The 24120-nt window shown below is 30.0% G+C and overlaps 1 protein-coding gene across 1 annotated transcript; it reads right to left on the reverse strand.

Moving 5' to 3' along the window:
- Window positions 1–20720: 20720 nt before the first annotated feature.
- Window positions 20721–21984, reverse strand: LOC109812313 (BRI1 kinase inhibitor 1). The gene has a single exon (XM_020376250.3). The coding sequence runs from the start codon at window positions 21796–21798 to the stop codon at window positions 20899–20901; it is 900 nt and encodes a 299-aa protein (XP_020231839.1). The 5' UTR covers window positions 21799–21984; the 3' UTR covers window positions 20721–20898.
- Window positions 21985–24120: the final 2136 nt, after the last annotated feature.

Consider the following 24120-nt stretch of genomic DNA (forward strand, 5'->3'; position numbering starts at 1 on the left):
GTAAAAATAAATATTAGTTAATTTTTAAAATTTTAATAATTTTAAAAATTAATATTAGATAATATTTAATAATTTTAAAAATATTTATGAATATTCAATAATTAAAACATGAAGAGATAAGAGATAAGATAAAACATATAAGTGAAATAAGAAGAAAAAAATGAGGAATTTCAAATTCTTACTTTTTTGGGAGAATTTGAAATTCTACTATTTCAAGGAATTTCACAAATACTTGAATTTCAAATTCCTTATAAATTCTCTATCCAAACAAGGTATTTCACCTCAAAGAATTTGAAATTCTTCAAATAAATGAATTACTTCATTTAAATTTTTCATCCAAACATACTATAAAGTATGTTTAGATGAAGGGGTTTTGAACCAAAAAGGAGTAGAGGGTTAAGTTCAATATAATAATGGATGATTTGAAGGTTCTTTGTAATATTTCGTTTTTATTATAAAAATATTTAATTGATAAACATTAATTCACACCGTTGAAAAATTGATTTATTAATGAAAAATAATTCCATCTTTATTAAACCTATGAATTTAAAGAGAGAAAAAAAGTGCATTTCACATAATCTTATACGGAATATTATTGTCAAAAATAATAACTAATTTTTATTTGAGACTATAAGTAGTATCCACAAAATGGATTGAATTTGCTGGACTAGTTCAAACCTACTTGATAAATTATAGAATTTGGGTCATGCGCTACCCACTTCCTTATTAAATTTTAATATTTTTTATTTTACTTATTGATAAAAAGTAAAAGAATTGTACTCATTCAAGTGTGAGTCATGAGTCACAACAAACACAAAATTCATGTTCATTTGAAGGGAAAAAAGGACTCATGCTAATACCATTTAACTTTGCACGTGTAGTTGATTACAAGTTTTGTAGGTAATTTGTCCAATTGGGTCATGCACTACCCACTTTTTTATTAAATTTTAATATTTTCTATTTTACTTATTGATAAAAAGTAAAAGAATTGTACTCATTTAGGTGCGAGTCATGAGTCACAACAAACACAAAATTCATGTTCATTTGGAAGGGAAAAAGGACTCATGCTAACACCATTTAACTTTGCACATGTAGTTGATTACACAGTTTTGTAGGTAATTTGTTTTTACACTTAATCATATTTAGGATTTGAAATTTAACAACTATTTTGTATGAAATTTTACTTATAACATGTTCATTTTTGTATTTTAGATTATGAACGAGGATAATGATAGAGAGGCCATTAATTTAGAATTATAAGATTTCATAAAGAGAGCTTAAATACCATTGTTGAAGATAAAGAATGATTATTTAAAATACATGATAGAAAAAACTACATTTTTTTTATTTGGATTGAATTGTTAAGTATAGATTATCTAGAAGGAAGGAATTTATTATAATGTTTTTATTCTTCTATTTTACATGTGTGTTTCTATTTATTGACATATTGGTGTTTGTAATTGTTATTTTTTCTTTTCTTTTTAATTAAGTTTTTTGGTTGACTTTGATTTGACACCGATAACTTATTATGAAGATGTTATAATACTTTTGGAGAAAAATAATTACTGCAAAAATTGTTAACATTAAATTTTGGAAAAAAATAATTAAAAAATAAAAAAATGGGTAGATTCAAAAATCCTATAATCTACATTGGGTCGTACATGGACATCAATTTAAAGATCAAATTCAATCTGGACTTTTTTGGCCCAACCTTTAGCTCGCATTGGGGCAACCAACAATGGGTCGTTCATTTTGTTAACTCTAATTGCGAGCACACATAAAATGAATATTCTCCTCTCAACATAGTTTATTTCATACTAAATGTCAGGATCTGAATTTTAGACAAATTGGTTAAAGAGTACAAGTGACAACCACTTTATTTTTTAATCCAACTTAAATATATCTTTTATCTCTTAAAATATAATGAATTTTTTTTTACGTCGTGAATTTTGTCTTTAGTCTCTCATAAATTGCTTAAACATTTTTTGTCCTTTACTCTTTTTTTTTTCATCAAGGAAGTTAATGCGTGTCATTAACTTTATTTTTTAATTCAACTTAAATATATTTTTTTATCTCTCAAAATATAATTATTTTCTTTTACACTGTAAATTTTTTTTTAGTCTCTCATAAATTTCTCTTACATTTTTTGTCCCTTACTTTTTTTTTCATCAAGGGAGTCAATGCATGTTGTTAACTCCAAATTGTGAATTACCAACATGATAACAATTTCAACACATCAATAACCACTACCTAAATTAATAAGAGGAGATGTTTGTCACATAAATAAGTTATTTTTATCAATTAAATAATTATTAAATTAAGGTTGAAAATGAGTCAAGTTGAGCCAAGCTTAATTCAGCTTGATTGGCTTAACTAATTAATATTTGGCTTAGCTTGCAATTTAACTAGAGTTCGACATTAACCTTTTCTTTTTCAAGTTTGAACTCGAATCAATTCAAGCTCATGAGTTAAGTTTGGGAGCCCTCTACATGATCCCATAAAATTAATTGAGGTAGGAAAACTCTTTTAAAACTATGATTTGAACCCTAAACCCTACTCCACAAAACTATTCCTATTTTTATTCAATTAAAGTTTTTATTTAGTTAATTTTTCTTCTTTTTTTCTTCTTGATTCATGTTTTGACTTAACTACCGTCTACGTCATCTCATAGAATTGATTAAGGTTAGGAAACCCTTTTGAAACTACAATCTAAAGAATAATATTAATAACGCTTATTATTAGGAATAAAATAAATATTATTAATCAATTTTTAGGCCTCCAACCTTAATGCGGGTTTCTTAACAAATTTCGTCAAAGAATTATGATTTTTCTTAAGTAACCTAGAATTTCTCACCTAAGAGATTAGGTCAAAATATTTTTGTTATCTATTGAATTAACTTGATAATTACTTAAATTGGATAACGATGGGAAAGATATGTACGAGGAAAGTTAGTGAAATCAATCATTATCATCTTTTATCATCAATTTGACAATATCTTTAATTTTCTTCTTTTATTATTAAATCTATCAATTATCTTTTAACAAGTGTTATGATAATTAAAAAACCTAAAAATTATTTCTTTATCTTTATGCAAATAATCTTTTATATATTTTCCCTAATTAGCATTAAATTAGATTAATTAGTTGTAGCACAAGTCTTTGTAGATTTGATACTTGGACTTTCGTCCATTTTACAACTTGCAACAATTGGTATGCATGTCAAAAGTCTAACAAGTTAATGACGCTCATGGATAATGAGATCGCATAAAGAAACTAAGGGAAACTTTCAAGAACTTTGTGATGGTTAATGTTATTCTCTCAAATCTTTCTAAAATATACAATATGTTAAATATCCCTCTATTCTCTCAAGCCCAAGTTTTATAATGTTTTAAATGGGCTTTTTCATGTAGACTCGCTTAACCTACAAGGTTGGATTGCTTAAATGAGCTTGATGACATGCCCATGCTAGGATTGTAGCGTTAGCTCGCTCAAAGTGCTTAGATGGCTTGCCTAAGTGAGTTTTCATGGTTCTCTAAGGGTGTCATCTGTGCTAGCTCGCTTAGAGATACCATTTGGCTCACTTGAGCGAGCAGGAAGTCGCTTAGAGCATGCTTCCTTCTCACTCTAAGAGAATGCTCTCAATGTTCAATTCCTTTGACATTAGCTCATTCCTCCCTATATCTCAAAATTAACAAAAAAAAATCATCAAAAATACCTAAAACTAAAAGAACTCAATTAATTAAGACAAAATTAAAATACTAATTTTTGACAAAAACAAGACTTTAAAGTATAAGATATGCTGGATAATTTCTTAGAACTGGATAAAAGATATTGACATATTTGACAATTATCAAAATCCTTCTTCTCTAGATCATTCTAAATGCCTTTAAGTCTGGCTTGGACTTGGGGCTTTTGTCTAGAATGCCAAAGACTTTCCTATTTCCTATTGAAAATTAAGGCGTTATCCTTAACCTCAAGTAGCCCTTTGGGGGACATTGGAGGAACCCTTAGTCCACACTTTCAAAGGGTGGTTTGTCCAAACTACTAGGTAATAGAATGGTATCTCACCTTTAACCCCTTTGATGCCACCACATTTAATCAAGATAAGGCAATCGTTAGAATACACCATACAAAGGTTTTTTGCAAAGGCCTTTAAGAAGGTAAGGCACCAAGCTTGGCTAATAAGGGTTTTATCCAATTTTTTTGGCTACAAATTTACCTATCTATTTGCAGTACCATGTATAGTGCAACCATTTTGTAGTTAGATCAAACATATCACAACTGTTCATCATGTCTAACAAGAGAGCTACTCTATTAGAAGAGAAGTTGCCCCCACAAACCTCAGAGGGTCTTTATTGAAGTCTCTACCTAGCATATAAGGATTGTGGATCATATTGTGAATCTTGGTTATAGGTCCACTCCCCCAAACTTAGAACCTTGCTTGTCCTCAAGCAAAAGGTAATTAATCTAGCAGATAACAAGCAATGCAAGTGAGTCAATTTCTACATCCTAGTTCACTTGTATCTTCTTTTCGCAAGCATGAACCTCAGATGAATTTTCAATCACAATTATTGCACTAGAACATGACAAGGTGCAAACAAAGGTTTCAAAAGAGATCAAAGAGCTGAGAAGAGTAATGACTATCTGTGTAAGCATCCTCACTAGAAAAATGTTTCTCTCTATGCACACTAGTGTATCAGGGTGAGTGTTTCTCTCTAGTCTACTACTCACGCCACATAATTCAACTTTGCTCTTCGTTTCCAAATGAAACCAGTGGTAAAACAAATGCAGACACTTATCACAAGGTCTTTATTAGGGCAATCTGGGTCAAGCAGGGTCAAGCGGTAGCAGTTTTATGGTTTTTCAAGGATTGAAGGTGCTATAGCTTAAGAGAGCAAATAAGATTTTACAATGATGTCCCTCTCCATACCCCATTACAACAATTTGGCACATGCCCTTTACCTGATCCAAGCCATTAGCCTTTATGAGATGCATATTTACATTTTTGCATCTTAATATTTTTGTTTTTGTTTTGCTTTGTTTTTTTTTTTTTTTTTTTTTTTGTAATGGCTGACCACATACTTTCTTCTTCCCAAAATTCCCCATTCTTCAACTCCCCCAAACTTATTTGATGTCATCAGTTTGCTCTCTTAACCAAAGCAAGGGTTATGGTTAATTTTTCATGGTTTGGGACAAGTGGAAGGTGTGGTGTTTAGGCTTAGAAAGGTATGGGTCAAGTGAAGAGTGGAGATGGCTTTTTGGCTTAGATGGTTACAAAATAGAGGAGTATGAATGCCTTGATCATATAAGTGCACAACATAAGCAAACCACCAGGGAAACTCAAGCAAAGTCTATCATGCAACCTAAGTGTAGTTCACTCATAGGTATTTAGGCTCACACCTCACCCGGCTATGCATGCACAACTATCAAACTCAGCTCAGTTCTATGATCAACATTGAAACCCGTATGCAACTAGTTATGAACTAAATATCTTATGTGACTTGAAAATGTATAAGGTACACACACCATAAACATCAAGCAAACTATAATCCAGAATCGACCACAAACAAAACAAGTATCAACAAGATTAAAAACCATGCTAAGGCAGACTATTCACAAAAAGAACCAACAGAGTAATCATCAAAAAGACTATATATAAAAATAGTTAAATACTGAAAATAAAAGACAGAAGAATAAATTGCAATAGACAAAGGTAAACTAAGGTAGGCTCCATCTGCTTCCATCTATGGGGTCTGGTCATCATCATCTCCAAGAGCTGCTCTACCATCATCAACTCCATCAGCATCAGCAGCTCCACTCCCCCAAACTTAGGAGCCTGGTCCCCAGGCCAACCAGTATATGCCTGAAAGTTCTGGTAACCAGAAGTGATTGCGGAGTATAATCATGAAAGAACATGGTGAGCACAAAAATTATACACATTGATGACCAAGCAAATATAGCAAAAAATGGAGAATATCCTTAGACCAAAATTAAGCACAACATGCATGCACACGGAATTGGACGATAATAATGCAACATAAAGCACACAAACATACAACATACAACAGAACATAAAGAAACATGATTGAAAACAGATAAATATTGGGTGTCAGGGGTGTGGTGCGCCGGGCTTAACACAGATGCGCCGGGCTTCATATCAGCGAAAATCAACGAGGTTTCAAAATCTGATATCGCGCCGGGCGTGCGTTAAACGCGCCCGGCGTGGTGGGTTCCAGAGACCACAATTCGAGTCTTGCGCTGGGCGCGAGGTGAAGCGCGCCGGGAGCGTAACCCTGATATGGTCAGTTTTTTTTTGCCTAAATTTGCTTTGAAAGGAGGCCTTATAACCACCCGGAAACAGAGTTACCTCATCTCTCACACTCCAAGCAAAATATACCCTATATTTACTCATTCAAACATGATTCAAACACTTAACAATTAACACAAACAACATAGAACACAACAACATATAACACAAAACATATATAACATAAAACAACATATAACACAATCCAACACATAATACAAAACAACACATATATCACAGAACAACATGCAACACAAATCTAAAACAAAGTTTAGATCTCTGGGTTGCCTCCCAGGAAGCGCTTGTTTACTGTCCCGAGCCTGACGATGACCAACTTGAAGTGCTCTACTCTCCTTCTCCTCCTGTTGCTCTTGTTCCTCCTTGCTTTGTGCTCAATCTGAGGATTGCTCAGCAACTGCTCAGAGGAATTGGTCAATCTAGTTCACAGTACCTTGCATACAAGAGAAAGCAGAGGACTAGAGCGCACAGGTTAGCTTCAACAATTCATTACCAACACACAAATGAAAATAACAATAAAAACAAAGAATAAGTCACAAATAGCTACAAATACTAAATCGCCATTCTAATCCCCGGCAACGGCGCCAAAAACTTGTTGAGATTTCCGTTGAAACACTTTTGTTAATATTTGTAAATTCGTTTAATTCTATCAACGGTCTCAAACACGGCAAGTATACCGGCCGTTCAAGTAGTAAAAATATCGTATCCACAGGGATTAGAAGATAATATAAGCATTTATTGACTATTCGTGACTAAAGAATAATTCCAATTTCATAGTTTGTGCAGTGAATGCAAAGTTGTGACTATTGGAATGAAAGCTGTAAATAAATATTGTTTTGTGAGTGGAAAAGGTAAGGAATGGTATTGTGGTATTGTGAGGTTGTGGGGGTCAGATTTCACCAAACGTAACACTAATGTATCCTTAATCTCTTGTTGAATTCATTGTTTAGTCAACCCATGAGTTTACTCAAACCTAATCCCTTAGAGAAAGAGCCTAGGTGCGGATATTGAATATCAATCCCTTGAGTACCCAATATCTACACCCGCATTACAGGCTAGGGTTTAAGACTACTGATGGGTCAAGCTCTATCCCTAGATACAATCACCACTAGGCATATGTTTCAGAACTAGTTTCACAGGTTATTTTCCAATACCCATGGAACCTTAAATCATGCAAAGGGTGATCAATCCAAAGCAAGCATTAAGAATAGAAACAAACACAACAAAGAATAAAACAACATGTATATATATCATTAAAATCGTAAAGATTACAATAGAGTACGTTGGTTACATCTAACCCCACAAAATGGGTGAAACCACTCAACAAAGAGGGCAAATACAAAATAGAGATGAAAGGAGGATGAAGAACCGAAGGAAAGATCCGCACACGGACGATCCCAAGCCCTGGGAATCCCTTCCGCAACTCCTGGAGGCGCCCAATGTGAGAATGGAGAGAAAGATCCCCGAAAATGGCTTCAAATACGAGCCTGGGAGATCAGATTAGGGTTCCGCGCCCGGCGCACAATTCTTCGCGCCCGGCGCAAGTTCTTCCAGAGAAGTCAAGCACTCTCTGTCTCAACACAAGCCCGGCGCAATTCCTTTTGCGCCCGGCTTAATTCTTTTTGCGCCCGGCTTAATTCCTTTTGCGCCCGGCGCAATATAACCGGCAGAGATGAAATACTCTGTTTTTGTCACGCCCAGCGCGGGTTATATTGAGCCCGGCGCAGAACCTCTTCTCTGCTCCTTAGCTTCTTAGGTTTCCAATCCTAAGAGTCTTCAATCCTCAAGTCACTAGCTCAATACCTGCACAAAAAATGAGGTGTATTAAGGTATTGTTAGCTGAATTTGGGTTAGTTATATCTGCACACAAAATGAACCAAAAAGAGAACAATTATATTGCAATGGTTCAAAGGATGAGTGAAATTTGTTCAATAAGTCTCATCCAAAAAGAGGTAAAATTGAGACTTAACAGTCCCACAATTGGATTCTTTGATGTGCATGAGAACTAGCATAAACTACACTACAACACCAAGAAGGGTTTCCATGTGTCACTTTAAAGGAGATAGCTTAGGAAAAGCTTTGGATCGTGTTGTTTGGAACTTCCTACGGATAGGGGCCAGTACACAAATGCTCTTGTATGTCTTATTACTCTGCAATATGGCACACCTCATACCCTAAAAATTTCCAAAACTTATTTTTTGACACAAATAAGCAATGAGCTTCAAGTAAGATAAAAATGTTTGGTTGAAACATTTTCACAAGCTCACAGACATGTGGTCTCCCTTTAGCATTTATTGCTCCCTAGATATTCTGAGAAACAATGTTCAAGTCTTTAAGATATCCATAAAAGATATTGAGAAGGAAATGGAACCTTGGGTAAGGGTTTCATCTCAACATCATTGAGTGATGGGTCCCCTTGAGCCATAGAAGACTTCTTCATATCTAAATTCATGTCATCTGGTTCATCATCCAAACCTATTGCAACCAATAGTTCCTAAGACATCATAATATCATCCCCAAGATTAATGATATATTTGTTTCTCACCGCATGTGAGGTTTAAGGAAGTCTTGAGACCATTCTTAGTTTTGTAAAACTTGCAATGCAACATAGGCTTCTGGTTTGGTACCTAGATAACTACACCATTTGAGTTGTTCATGGGTAATTTTGTGTGGTCCTCACCATTTAGAGCCAACGTATTATCTTGGTATATAGGTGTCTTCAAAGGAGTTTTTTTCTCGATCCATAGTTTTGAGTTTGACTTTTTTTTTCATTCTTTATGCTCGAGCACCCTGACGGTTCTCGTAACTGCTTTTGGAGATTAGTTAATGATTTAACTTGATGACCCTACAAGATTTATTACACCCGCATGGCCCGATTATACGTTACCTGATAATTGCGATATATGATTATGATTATGATTATTATTATTATTATTATTATTATTATTACTATTATTACTATTACTATTATTATCATCGTCGTTATCGTTGTCATCATGTTGCATATCTCCACAAAATCTATTAAGATAATTTGTCCCTAATTTTCTCACTTTCCATTTAACAACCATCCGATTGTTGTGTGCCGCTATGGGCGAATTGCTATAAGATTTCACATTTGCATGGCTAGGGTTAGCCATGACAACTTCTCCAAATGGTGCAACCTCCCATGCTGCCTTTTTTTCATCATGTGTGGGCTCTGAACTTACTACCTTGTATTCCTTGGTAACATGTCCATAACAACCACAATGAGAGTAAAGAATATAGAGGTCTTCATATTCCATGTTGTACCAACTACCATTCAAATTGAATTTCCCTACCACAAGGACATTAAGATCAATTTGAATACATACTTTAGCAAAACAACCTTGTGTCATGTTGAGGGTATTTGTATCTATTTTGATAGGCGTTTCAATGGCAGATGCATTGGACATCAAAATACTTTTGTAGATCATTCCAATACTTGGGAAACAAACCCAAGTTAAGGTTTTGTCTATTATTGTCTCTATAACAACAAAATCTATAGACCATTGCCTTATTATTAAGTAATGGTCAAATATCATCCAAGGAACATTGTTCACAGCTTTTTCTCGATTTGCCTCGAGATCAAAATTGACATTGCAATAACCATCCATCAATTTGAAACCTCCTTCCATTTTCCAAATTGAACAAAGTTTCTCTCGCATTGTAAGGAACCTAATGTTCTTTCCTAACAACTTCACCACCAAGCACTTTTTCCAAGGGGTACAAAGTTCATTAAAGTTTGTTGTTGCAATAGTGAATTTAGGTAGAAACCTGATCCCACCTTCATAGTCTAGTCACATGATTGTATCCTTGATAAGATTTCTCAACTTTTTCCAGCCGGAGGATGTCCTTAGTAGTTTCTTCTTGGACATCTTCCTCCATTGATCCTCCTCGCCTCTATCATCAAACAATTTCGTAGGGATGTTTCCTTGTCTTCAATTTTCATGTGTTCTCTATTCATAGAGGAATTTCAGTTCCTATTTTTATCACATTTTCATTTTATTTTACCTTTTATGAGATAAAAATAGAACTAAAGCTAAAATTTAACATAAATATTTTTAAATATTAATTATCATATCGTTTATTTAATGTTAAATAATGACCAACATTGCAATTTTAACCATAAGTAATGAAAATTCAACAAAGAGACCAAAATGGAATATTTTATAAAATTGGAGAACTAGACTTGTAGAATTAAAAATTGGAGGATCAAAATTACAAATTATATATTATAGGAAGATCAAAAGTAAAATTTAACTTAAATTCATGTAAAGAATTTCATAAAATATTTGAGACGGGCTAATAAAATTGATGCTAAAAATTTATCTAACTTAACCTGATCCATAAACTCGAAACATTATAATAAATTTCTCTAAACTTGTGCACACAAAAATCACTCTAAAATAATTTTCATTCTTTTAATATAAGTTAATTAAATATATTTTAACCAAATATATTCAATATTTATGTTAAGAGATATGATATACATGTAACAATTTGTACAAGATTAACTCTCGTATCGATTTCTCTTATTTCATTTATTACATCTCAAATTTGTCTGTCTGTCTTTTTTTTTTTTTTAAGTAATATAAGTTGTTATACAAATAATATTTTCTTATATTAATAAGTAAAGAGAAAGCAAGTCAATAGACTTGTACGAATAATTTGCAACCCTTAAAAGGTTTAATCAGGTAAGTGATAGTTTAGTTTACCAATTAACCAAATTATTCCTTGGTCGACAATGACCTAATCTATAGTAAAAAAATAGTTGGTGTTGGTCCTAATATTAATATGGGAAAAATAAGTCCTTTTCATGGCATTGTGATGACACTCATCAAAACAAAGGTTGTGAAAAGTATCATCAATATTGTTATTGGTAGAATAGTAATAATTGACATTAGTTAAAGGAGCTGACCAAACGGATGAATTCATTGAAGGATTAATGGTTGGAGACAAATAATCAGAACCATTACATCTTACAATAAATACAACTCAGTCTAGCTTGTTTTGGTGCGTCCGTCACTGACTAAAAAATATAGTGTGGTTTTGCGGGTTAGTATGTTAAAATTAAAAAATATATATATATATATTTAATATTAATTCAAATTCATAAATTTAATTTTTTTTATCAATCGAACAAATTTAATTAAATGACCTATAACATAAATTTATTCTTTAACTTTAAAACTGTATACAAAAATAATAAATTATAAATTACTAAAAAAATTATTTTTCAATCAAAATTATAACTGATAGTTTTTCAACAATACAAAATTATAATAGTTCTTAAGAATTATAATACAAGTATTAATAATCCTTCAATAACAAAGACTATATCACAATATAAAGTGACACACACCATAAGTTACAAAATAAAAAAATATTTAATTAAATGAACTAATAGATCAACCTATCTTTATTTAGCTATTTGGTTTAGCGAGCCGGCTAGACAAGCTAAAATTAAAATGTTCACTCCAACCTATAAGTTGCAACCCATTTTTTCATCTTACAATACAGTTTTTTTTTTTGTCAATGAATGTGATATGCACAATGTCATAAAAAAAATCAAAACCTAATTTGCATTTGCAAGATATAATTTTTGTTAATTAAACATTATTTTAACATTAATGAAAATTAACTATAAGGGTACCCGATCGACTCCCGTGTTGTAGAGCCAATCTTGCAACCACTAAGTTAAGAGACTTGGTTATATTACAAATTTACAATGCTTGAATATATATATATATATATATATATATATATAATATTTTTTATTTTAAACTATTTTAAAGTTAACTTTAAGTGAACTTTTTTAATTGTTATTTGAAAATTTCATTTTATTTTAAAATAAATTATGCATTATTATCTAAAATCTTGATGTAATATGCTTATCTAATGTAATTATTTTATTTTTAATTTAAAGAATATTCATTAAATAAGGAATTCAAAATTGTACTTTGTCTCTTGTAAACATCTTATATGGAAGGAAAATTTATTCGAGACAATATGATATAAATGCAAACATCTCTCTATACAAAAATTTGGACCTTTTCTATTTGAATACAAAAATTTGGAACCTTAGTTTGCTACGGGAAAACTAGTTATTTATTCTAGATCCAATCTTTATTAATGTTAAAAAAATCCATAAATTAGTGTTAAACATCAAACAAATAGCTTATACTATTGATAAAAAAAAATATAAATGCATGAGCTATTAAATTTTATTAATATATCATTAGCATGGGCAGAACTAAGTTTTCGGTTCCAACATTGTGCATGAAACAAAATTAATATCGGAAAGAAATAACCTTTTTAAAAATGTTCAATCAATTTTTTTAACACATATTAATCATCAATAATAAAATTTTCATACTAATAACATCGTATCTGTTGATTTCTAACTTTTTTTCTTTTTCATTTTCATTTTCTATTGAATGGTTTGGTTGTTGTCTTGGCTACCTTTCTCGTTGAAGAGAGGATCCATGCACTTGCTTATATAATGGGCTCTAATTTCAGTTGGGCTTTCAGTAGACAACATTATGATGCTGACCCTTTTTAATAAGGAAAAGAGTTTGTGATTATACCTACTCGTATCTATATGTAGACTTCATCATCGTTTTCAATGGTTCAGTGTTTATCCTTCGTATTATCTTTGTGACTTTCACCACCATTTGCCTATCATGAAAGTTACGCATTTGAAATGTCAAGATTGACAAAGTCAATATGTATTATATTGGGCATCATTTATGGCTCTAATATAATTGTCTTACTTTTTTTTTGTTTTGAAATATAATTGACATGCTTGGTACTTTATAAACTTCCCTAATTTGTTCTTCAGCCATCCCGTCCATATCCATTCATGTTTTTTCCGATAATTACTAATAATTTTTTTAATTTGGTACCTTATATTAATTGTTTGTTTCAATTTAGTCCCATTTTAATTTTTGGTTTCAATTTGGTCCCAAACTAATTAATTGGTTTCAATTTGTTCCCTTAAAAATTAATTGGTTTCAATTTAGGACTTCCGTCCAAATTATTTAAATGAAGTTAACTTTTGCTCACGTGGATGCCACGTAGATACATACGTGGATACCACGTGGATGCCACGTGGATAAAATTTTTTTTTAAAATACCTGGACCCAGAACGTCCCGTTCTGAAACCGGAACGGGCCGTTCTGGTTTCTTTTTTGGTGTATTAATTTTGCATTCAGAACGGCCCGTTTCGAATGCAAAATTAACACACAAAAAGTGAAACCAGAACAGCCCGTTCCGGTTTCAGAACGGGCCGTTCCGGTTTTAACTTTTTTTTTTTAAATATAAATATTAATAATTTTACAAAATATATATTATTAATTATATTTTAATTATGTTGTTATATCTAATAAAATAAATATTTTAATAAAAATAAGTAATTTTAAAATTTTTACCATAAAAAAATATTTTTCAAAATTATTATATTTTTTAATAAAATTAATCAAGAATATCATAACAATACGATTTTAGTTTCTCCCATTAAAAATTAATAATTTTAATATATATATATATATATATATATATATATATATATATTGCGGAAAAATACAATGTATATTTCTCTGATTTGGGAAAAATACAAAAGTGGTATAAATAGAATACAAGGGAATAAATCTGCACACTAATCTATCCCTAAAAATCTGGGAAATAATTCTCCCTATAAATGCTGTATCTAAATAATTAAAGGAGGGGAAATAAAATTGATCTTATTAACATTAAATCTTTACAAATCAGAATTGAATATTTTGATTGATATATGCTGATTTCCAACAGATTCTGATTGATATGTGCTGATATCCAACATATATATATATAATGTTTTAAAATTAAACAATTATTTATCTATTCAAATTAACATATGTTATAATTTTTTATATTATATCAATAATATTATTAATATATTTATAGATAAACTAATATACTTTTACAAAAATATAAGTATATTAATTAGAAAAATATATCTGATCTTATATATTTATATTTTTGTAAAAATATATTAATATATATTTATCAAATTATTAGTTTATTTATAAATATAGGAAAAATATTATTGATATTAATTTATTAGTAATATTAAAATATTAATAATATATAAATTTTATTTATTTAGTAATAATAAATATATATCATTTGATACATTACAAAAAATTATAATATATGTTAATTTGAATAGATAAATAATTATTTAATTTTAAAACATTATATATATATTAAAATTATTAATTTTTAATGGGAGAAACAAAAATCATACTATTATGATATTCGAGGGACTAAAATTGTTCAATTAAAAATTGAAGGACCAAAATCGCGCAATTGTAATTCTTTAAGCACTAAAATTATGCAATTAAAATCTTGGAGATCACAAAACTGCACAATTGTTTGAGAGATATAAAATGCAATTAAACCAATATTCTTGATTAATTTTATTAAAAAATATAATAATTTTGAAAAATATTTTTTTATAGTAAAAATTTTAAAATTACTTATTTTTATAAAATATAATTATCTTATAAATAGAGTAATAATTTTTTCTTTCTCTTTCTGTTTGAAGAAATATTTAAATATCACTTTATAATTTTTTGCAACTTATTTAAGATTAAAAGAATAAAATGATAAAAATTAATAAAATAAACATAATAAAATAAAATATAAAAAAAATATTAATATATTTATTTTATTAGATATAATAACATAATTAAAATATAATTAATAATATATATTTTATAAAATTATCAATATTTTATATATAAATAAAATAAAATAAAACCGGAACGGCCCGTTCTAAAAATGGAACGGGCCGTTCTGGTTGCATTTTCGTTGTGTTAATTTTGCACCTGGAACGGGCCGTTCCGGATGCAAAATTAACACAGCAAAAGTGCACCCAGAACGGCCCGTTCCGGTTTCAGAACGGGCCGTTCTGGGTCCAGGTGTTTTAAAAAAAAAATTTGATCCACGTGGCATCCACGTATGCATCTATGTGGCGTCCACGTGGCCAAAAGTTAACACCGTTAAAGCAATTTTGACGGAAAGTCCCACATTGAAACCAATTAATTAATATGGGACTAAATTGAAACCAATTAATTAGTTTGGGACCAAATTGAGATCAAAAATTAATGAGGGACTAAATTGAAACAAAAAAAAATTATAAGGGACCAAATTAGGTTTTTAGCCTAATTTTTTTTATTATTTTAAAATATACCATCCCACTTTCTAGTTCATTGTCATTGCCACTAAGGTTGAGGTCTATATATAACTAAGATTATTATTGGATTTGAATTTTATATTCTATTTCTTGTTAAATCAACTCAACCAAGATGAGTCTGGTTAATGTTAGGAGAGAATATCGAACATAAACAAGGATATATATATAGAGAGAGAAAACACTACATACACATAAAAAAAATAGCACAAATTCAATGTAGTTTAACACTTCATACATAATTCAGAGACGTCTATACAAAAATATTTATAAGTTTTTTGTAGATAAAAAAAAATCTCAAGTAAAGACCACCCTACAAAAGTAAGTCTCATAAACAAACAAAAGTTATAATGATAATAATTCTCTTTTATGGTAGAATCTCTCACATCTCTTGCATTCATATATCATTTTATGAATATTAAGTTTTATACTTTTGTATTTTTTTAAGAGTTTTAAGAGAAGGTGGTTGTAGTAAAAAAAATAATAATTAAGATTTGAAAATAGGTAATTATACATATTAGTGAGAGTGGATTATTTTTTTTTTAATTATCAAACGAGTAGTTTTAAAAATTATAAATTGTTGCATAGATTTAAGAGTAAAAGTATTTAATAAAAAATAAAAACCAAAATATAGTTAGTAAAACATTAAACATATATTCCTTTTATAATAGGTATACATATAAATTAGAGTTAGAATAATATGTATGAAAATATCACACTTTTTTAAACACATTTTTTATAGTTGGTTAAAATTTATTAAAAAACATAAAATTTGGTGAGTCTCACACTTTATATAATGTCTCTCTTTTGATTTTGTAATTTTTTTTAATTTCCTATCGATAAGAGTGAGTATGTTAAAAAGTGTATTGTCACTTCTCTAATATACATAAAGATATATATATATATATATATATATATATATATATATATATATATATATATATATATGAGAAGGATTATAATTATACTGGTGTAACTTTTACTAAGTATTACACCGCTCAATAATTTTATATTAAATGTGAATTTTGTAAATTCAACCGTTAGATTGAAAGTTTATATCACTTTATACGTGTATATCAAGTTTTGTTAAAATTGAACAACAACTTGAAGGTAATCAAAGTGTTCATATTTTAGTATATTTTGAAATGAATATATTACGCCAATTTTGTTTTATAAAAATGAAGTATCAAATCATTTTGGATTAATAAAAATTTTGTATATATGATCTAAGAGATATGCACTTTCAATCTAACGGTTGGATTTACAAAATTCACATTTAATATAAAGTTATTGAGCGGTGTAATACTTAGTAAAAACTACACCAAAATTATTATAACACTCCTCTCTCTCTCTCTCTCTCTCTCTTTCTCTCTCTCTCTCTCTCTCTCTCTCTCTCTCTCTCTATATATATATATATATATATATTCGAGTCTTATTTTTATTATTGTAATCTATATTAATAATAAAAGGAATTATCCCATTTCATGTTCATAATTTCTATATCTATTTTACCCTTAGTAACTTCTTAAAAAAAATTGTCAAAAACTACTATAAATATTAAAATAATAAAAAATGTTATTAAAAAATTATCATTTTATCTATTTTTTATGAAGACAAAGAGTGTCTTTTCCTATTAATTCTTGATTTTATATATATATATATATATATATATATATATATATATGTGTGTGTGTGTGGATATATGACTCTTCTCTTTCCCTTGAAATACTTATTTTCTTTACGAGTAGCCTTATTTATGTTTCTACTAATTAAATACCTATTTATATTGTGAATAAGTTCTTGGATGAATACCCATTAATTATTTCTTACTTTTTTAAGAGTCATATGTGATATTCTCTATCACGCATGTGTAAAAAGGTATTACATTTTAACATAAAATAAACTTAGGAAAAATAACAAATTACAAGAAAAATAAAATCAATTACTTAATATAACTAACATAAACAAAATTCTAACTAGTCATAATCTAAGTCCCGATGTCATATGTCCTATCAGAGTACTCCCAAAACAAGAATTACGTCTTATCACTAGCGTCATCAAGATCCTGATGAACATTACTGGCAACAACATACATATAAACAAGACATGGAACACAAGGGTGTAAGAAAACTTCTCACTCTAGCTTATGGCATGGAATATAAGAAACAGATAGTCAAACACACTCCATACATTATTTATACAATAACATGATAATAACAATCAACTATCACCATCATTCATTTATCACTACCGACACAAGCACTTGTTAACAAGGCACATGCAAATATGAAATCCAATAGACACGAACTCTCGATTTGCATGCATGTGATACCAATCTTAAGATATGAGCAATGCATATTAAACTATTTGTTGATTTGTTGATTTGCATGCCTATGATGCATGTCACACAGACTCTTTCATATTATGAATTCAATTTATACTTATGCTCAACAATTTGTCATCTAACAATTTGCCACATATACGATTTGTCATGTTGACAATTGTTATTAATCATACATATATGTTACCACATACACAAATTGCTAACAAGAATCAAGTATCACCCTCAAGCAATTTACCAAGCATACATGTTCATTTCACACTCATCAACATTCAAATTACTCCTCACCTCTCTTAGTTCTCGTAAAGGAAACAACTTTTATATACAATCAGTGCTCGACAGAAATCCATCTATGCTCGACGCAACACATCTAGTGAGCACTTATAACTCTCAGGATGACTCACGCTCGATGAGATAACAACAGGGACTCCCTCGATAATGCCTGATGAAACATGCCCCAAACCCAACACAAACAAAACAGGGGGTGAACTCTACTCTTGGGCACCCAAGCGCCCAGCGAGACACAAGTGGCGCCCGGTGCCATATTAGAAACACCAAAACTTGTAGAATCGCGATTTGCAAACAAAAAATCCAAAACATGTATTTATCATTCCAATCGGTAAAAACACTCTAATTTATCATATAATGCATCTATAAAACATGAATTTTATATCATTGTACTTTCCCATCATGTGCTCACACGGTAACCATTCTCACGCGTGCTCTTAAGTTTCCCATGGGAATCCACAACAACTCAATTCATTCCAAGCAGGCTTAATGCACAAAGTTAATTATATATACTCACAGTTCATATCAATATACAATCATGTGATAGATAATAATCAAGAATAGAAAATAATTGGGATTTCCCTCTTCATGTAACGCATACAACACATAGAGGTTGCGGGCTAACCTCACTACCTATCAGTTATCTCATGCCCTAGAGCGAAAATTATCACTCCTCCTTACCTCTATCAGCAAACAACAAAGAACATGGGTCTTTAAAATGATCTCCTATCCCCCTGATTCTTTAGAGTGTAAAAGAAAAATGAGAGTATGAGCAGAAACTAATGCGTCTCTCTTTTTAATATAACCTAACTTAACCTCCCTCTAATTCATCTATGATTACCTATCTTCCCCTCACTTTATAATAATAATAATAAAAGCATTATATTAAAATATAATCTTCATCACAACAAATATATAAAATATAATTTAAACCTTAAAATGTCCTGTAACCTATCAACTCTTTAAATTTTATAGCAAAAATATTATTAGTCTAATTACACAAACGTAAGGTGTTACATCTCCTCTTTTAAAAAAATTACTACCATACCAATACTAATATTCACCACTCTTTCTATATCAATCTATTTATTATAAATTGGAACCTCTCAAAACTAAATAATCCTAATAATATATTTTTTTATAAAAATAAATATAAATTCACATTCCTAATAAAATAATACTCTAGCCTATCCTAAATCACAATTCTTTGAATTCAATGAGTTAAAAGTTTATTTAGATTCAACGAGTTAGGTTTAGATTTGACTCTAGTTCATTAAGTAGGAAATTTACATACAAATTCTTGATAGAGTCCAATCACCATGGAACATCCCTATCTCATTTCACTTGTTTCCCCTCCCCATCCCCTAATGTCCTAATAAGATATAGTTTCGGTACCAATTAATAATAGTATTGTAATTAATTGTGTTTGAAACTATAATCGCATAATGATGATGATATTCCTTATGTTTCTAGGCAAATAATTTGGTTGGTGTTGATTCAGCTTTCGTGACTCCTAAGTCTGCGAGGAACCTGTTCACACCCTTTAAGCATATAAATACGTTGTGATTTGTCACCAACAGTTGTAACCTTCAAAAATCCATATAACCTTTCTTGACATGATTGTGACAGGGTAGAATAGATTATTTGGCAAGAGAATTGAATCAGGTATATGATATCTGGTCCTAACACGTCTCAATTGGACAGCAATTAATTGGATATGTATGATTTTGAAAGAAAACAAAATACCAACGCAACGGAAAATGAAAGAAAAAGAATAACGTAGCTCAGGTAATCATTAATATTATGGATCTTGCAAGGACAATGTAGAGAAAACATTGGCCCTTTAAGATGATAAAATTTGACGCATCTCTGGCTGCTAGGTGCACATTCATGTCGAATTTGCCACATAGAGAATCCGTACCATTTTGAGAAAATAACATATAGTTTCTTAATTATTGATATCTCTCTCTTATCAATCCGTGTATTCTGGATACATAGTAATTATATTCTATCGTTGATCCAAATGGAAGCAGAACTGGCCACTAGCTGAAGAAGCTTACAAAAAATCATGACATAAATACAAGGCACACATTATACAAGTTGCTCTAGATTCTTTGAAAAGTATACAAGTTGCTCTAGATTCTAGAACAGGATGCAACTTAATATTTTTATGAAACAAGATTGGTCTGGTCGATAAGTGTATGACTCATATCCCACTGTTGAGATGGGAAATCATACTCTTATCCCACTGTTGAGATGGGGAATTTATTGGTGGGTAATTTTCTAAAAACTAGATGCAATATCATACGTACCATTCATATTTTAAATTAGAATTGAAATTTTATCTTAATAATTAAGAATAAATATATATATTACATACTGTTAAGATAAATTTTATTTGGAGAAGAACACAAAATTTTGTCCTCTCCGAAAGACAATATTCTTAAGAACGTTCTTCGATTTGAGAAGTCTATTTGACCATAATGAATACCAAAAATTCAACTTACCTGGTATTTGAAAGCAAGATTCTTAATCTTCTGAGATATTATTTCTAGCTGTGATTTTTTAACCACATTATGATGGTACATTTTTTATGTACAAGATACCTTAAATAGCACATAGAAAATGAATGATAGTAAATAAAACACTAGGGACAAAAAAGATAAAGAAAAAATCTCTCCTATCTTTGAATCAGCACTTGAGCTTCTCTTCTTTTGCAATTGAGTTTTTGCAGTGAGCAATTGCAGCTTGAATGGCAGCTTGCAACTCTTCCATGGTACTGTCACTAGCAGGAGGAAGAGGTGTGGTTGCAATCAAGAGACCACTGTTTGTTGGAGAAGTCCTCATTGATGCTGGTGCTGAATATTGCCCTCTCCAACCCCTCAAATTTGTTGGAGTAACATTCCCTGAATAAGAATAACACTGTCCATTATGGGGTCTAATTTTCTCTCTTTGTCCCTTGAAAAGCATCCTAGGCTGGACCAGTCTCAAGTACTTTTTGATTGCATGGATCACATCAAAATCAAACCTTGGCTTCTTCTTGTGCTTCACTTCATTACCTTCCTTATCTTGGCACCCTTTGTGCCCCTTGGTCAATCCAAACAATGAAAAACCAAACTTGGACTTACCTTGTACCCTTTTTCTTCCTATGTTGTCTTGGTCTCTTTTGCTGCTGTTGTTGCTGTCTGAGGTGGTGGTGCTGCCACTGTCCTTAATGGGGTGGTTTTGGTTTTCATCTTCTAGAAAGTCTCTGATGGGGAGAGTGAAACTGTCCATGGAATTGGTTGAAGAGCGTGGTGATTCAGGGAGGTGTGATAGGAGTTGGAGAGGGAGCAAGTGACCATGGAAGAATATGTCATCAGCAGGTGACAAATCAAGTGCAAGAGATGGTGGTGAGTTGTGAGAGAATGTGGGGTGGTGGAGGGAGATTTTGAAGGAGAACTCTTGAGAAGGGGAAGAGGGTGTTGAAGATTGTGGTGAGGGTGCTTGCTCTTGTTCTCTGTTTCCTTCTTGCCTCAACTGTGGTGCTACTTCTACTATGAGATTTGCCACATCGTTTTCTGTCTTCTTTTGGTGCTGGTGAGTTTCCATAACAGTGTGAGGGTTCCTTCAAGGCTAACAAAACTTGATGCAATATCTGAAATTCTTGGTGGTTAGTCTTTTCCTTTTGGTAGCCAGAGGAAAAGTTTTGTAGTCTAACTTGTATGAATGTCAAATAAACCTTTAGAGGGGATAAAGGAACAAAAAGGAAGAAAAGAATGAGAGTGAGTTTTATTTTATTTTATTTTTTATAAACCATATCTAATTCTGATTAAATCAGATAGCTAAGATTATTATTATAAGTGATAAATCTATCAGATGAAAATGTAATAATACAATTTTGATCGAGTCATATAGGATTATTACAAGTGACAAATCTATCAAAGTATTTAATACAACAACATATGCATATTTAAAATTAAGATCTTTGTTTAAAATGAAACAGTCTCGTGTGCTTAACGGTGATGAGGGTGAGTCTTTGTCAAAGTCAAAACACATTTGGACTTTTTGGTAAATTACTTTTAAGAAAACTAACTGATAAAAATCGATTCCCACGTTTTTACTGTACACATAAGCCAGTGATATATAAAGTGGTGGCCCTAGGGATGATGCAAGCATGTCGTAAATAAATGCGACAAAAATTGAGTGCATAAATTAAATTGGTGGAAAGCTTAGGGTATTGTGTGTTATATTGAGTGGATATAAAATATGAAAAAGTATTAAAATGGAAGGTGTTGCGTTACTCTTGTTTAGATGATGGAGTGAGTTTTGGGGTTTGGCGGTGACAGTGTGGAAAAAAGGGGTTGGGTCTTTTCGTTGAATCCGTGTCAGGTCGACCAGCAATTGCGCTGGTTTCGGAAATAAGGTCACAAACATCCAAATTTGGCCACCAAAACAAGATGGGATTGCCATTTCACAAGACCACCAATTTTTTAAATTAACAAGGCCTTTTTGTATGCACCACCACTTCGACATTCAACTAATATTTATAAAATTATATATTTAAATATTATTATTATTTTTTTTTTAATGATAAGAAAATATATGATTTTAATATAGCATATTGCTCTTAAGTAATCATAACTAGGCTAGATGATGTAATATATATAAAAATTTAAGTTTGAATTTTTTTGTTATTATTGTAATTTTTTTATTAATACAAATAATACTTATTTTTAAGTTTCAGTATATTTTTATTATTATTAAAATTTATTAAAGATTATAAAATCACGAATGAGACTAGTATTAAATAAGAAATGAATATTAATATATTATTAGTCTAAATATAAATATGTTCAAATTCTTTAAGTCTTGAATTTATATTTTATAGGTGGAAAAATCATAGAAGAAGTTTTACTAATAATATGTTAACTCAAAAAATAGAGTAAATGGTTAAATTAGTCTTTAAAATTATATATTATTTTTAATTTTGTTTTTGATTTTAATGAAAGTAAAAAAAAGTCTCTAAATATGTAATATGTCATTCATTTAAGTCATTTCATTAAATAAGTTTTATTTTTTTTAAAACGAAAGTGTTTATATGATATGATAGTATCATGTTGCATTACATAGTACATATATAAAATAAATGACCCATATCATATGAGTGTGTCACTTAGTGTATATTTATTAGCTGACATGTGATTCTAACACAATAATATTTTAATCACTAAAATTATAATACTGTCACTTTAGTCTTTAAATGTCATCATAATTTTATTTTAATAAAGTAATTAAGTCTTGAAAATTTTCATGATAAAATAGATAATTAAATTAATATTCTAAATAAGATAATAAATATATTTAAATTATATTAAAATTTTGGTATTTAACATTGTATCAATCCTTATATATAAAATACAAACATCTATATTGCGCGAGAGTACTTTTAGTGACTTTTCTTCAATAAAAGGATTTTTATAGATTCTTTTAATTTCATATTAGTTTGATATTTACTTATCATAAATATTTATTAGTTAAATTTTAATATTTTAAAATAAATTATAATTAAGTAAAGATAATGTTGTGCTATAATATAAATTACTTATCATAAATCTAAAATATGGTTTATATATTTAAAAATATCTATTTATTCAAAATTATATATTTAAATATAAAATTTGTTTATATACATAATTTATTTTAAATTTAGTTATATGTAATAAACATTTAACATGTGCATTGAACAAACTAAAATACCAGTCTCTTATTTTAAATATGTTATATCACTTTTTCTTGTTGTCAATTTTCTCCCTCTTTTATTCATTTTATTTTCTAAAATACATAAATAGAAAGAGTTTTTAATTTCTCTATATTTGTATTTTATTTTTATAATTAACTCTCTTATATAAATATATTTTTTATTTTTCTATT

Source organism: Cajanus cajan, chromosome 9 (assembly GCF_000230855.2).
Source record: "Cajanus cajan strain Asha chromosome 9, NIPB_CcT2T_4, whole genome shotgun sequence".
In the NCBI taxonomy this organism is placed as follows: Eukaryota; Viridiplantae; Streptophyta; class Magnoliopsida; order Fabales; family Fabaceae; genus Cajanus; species Cajanus cajan.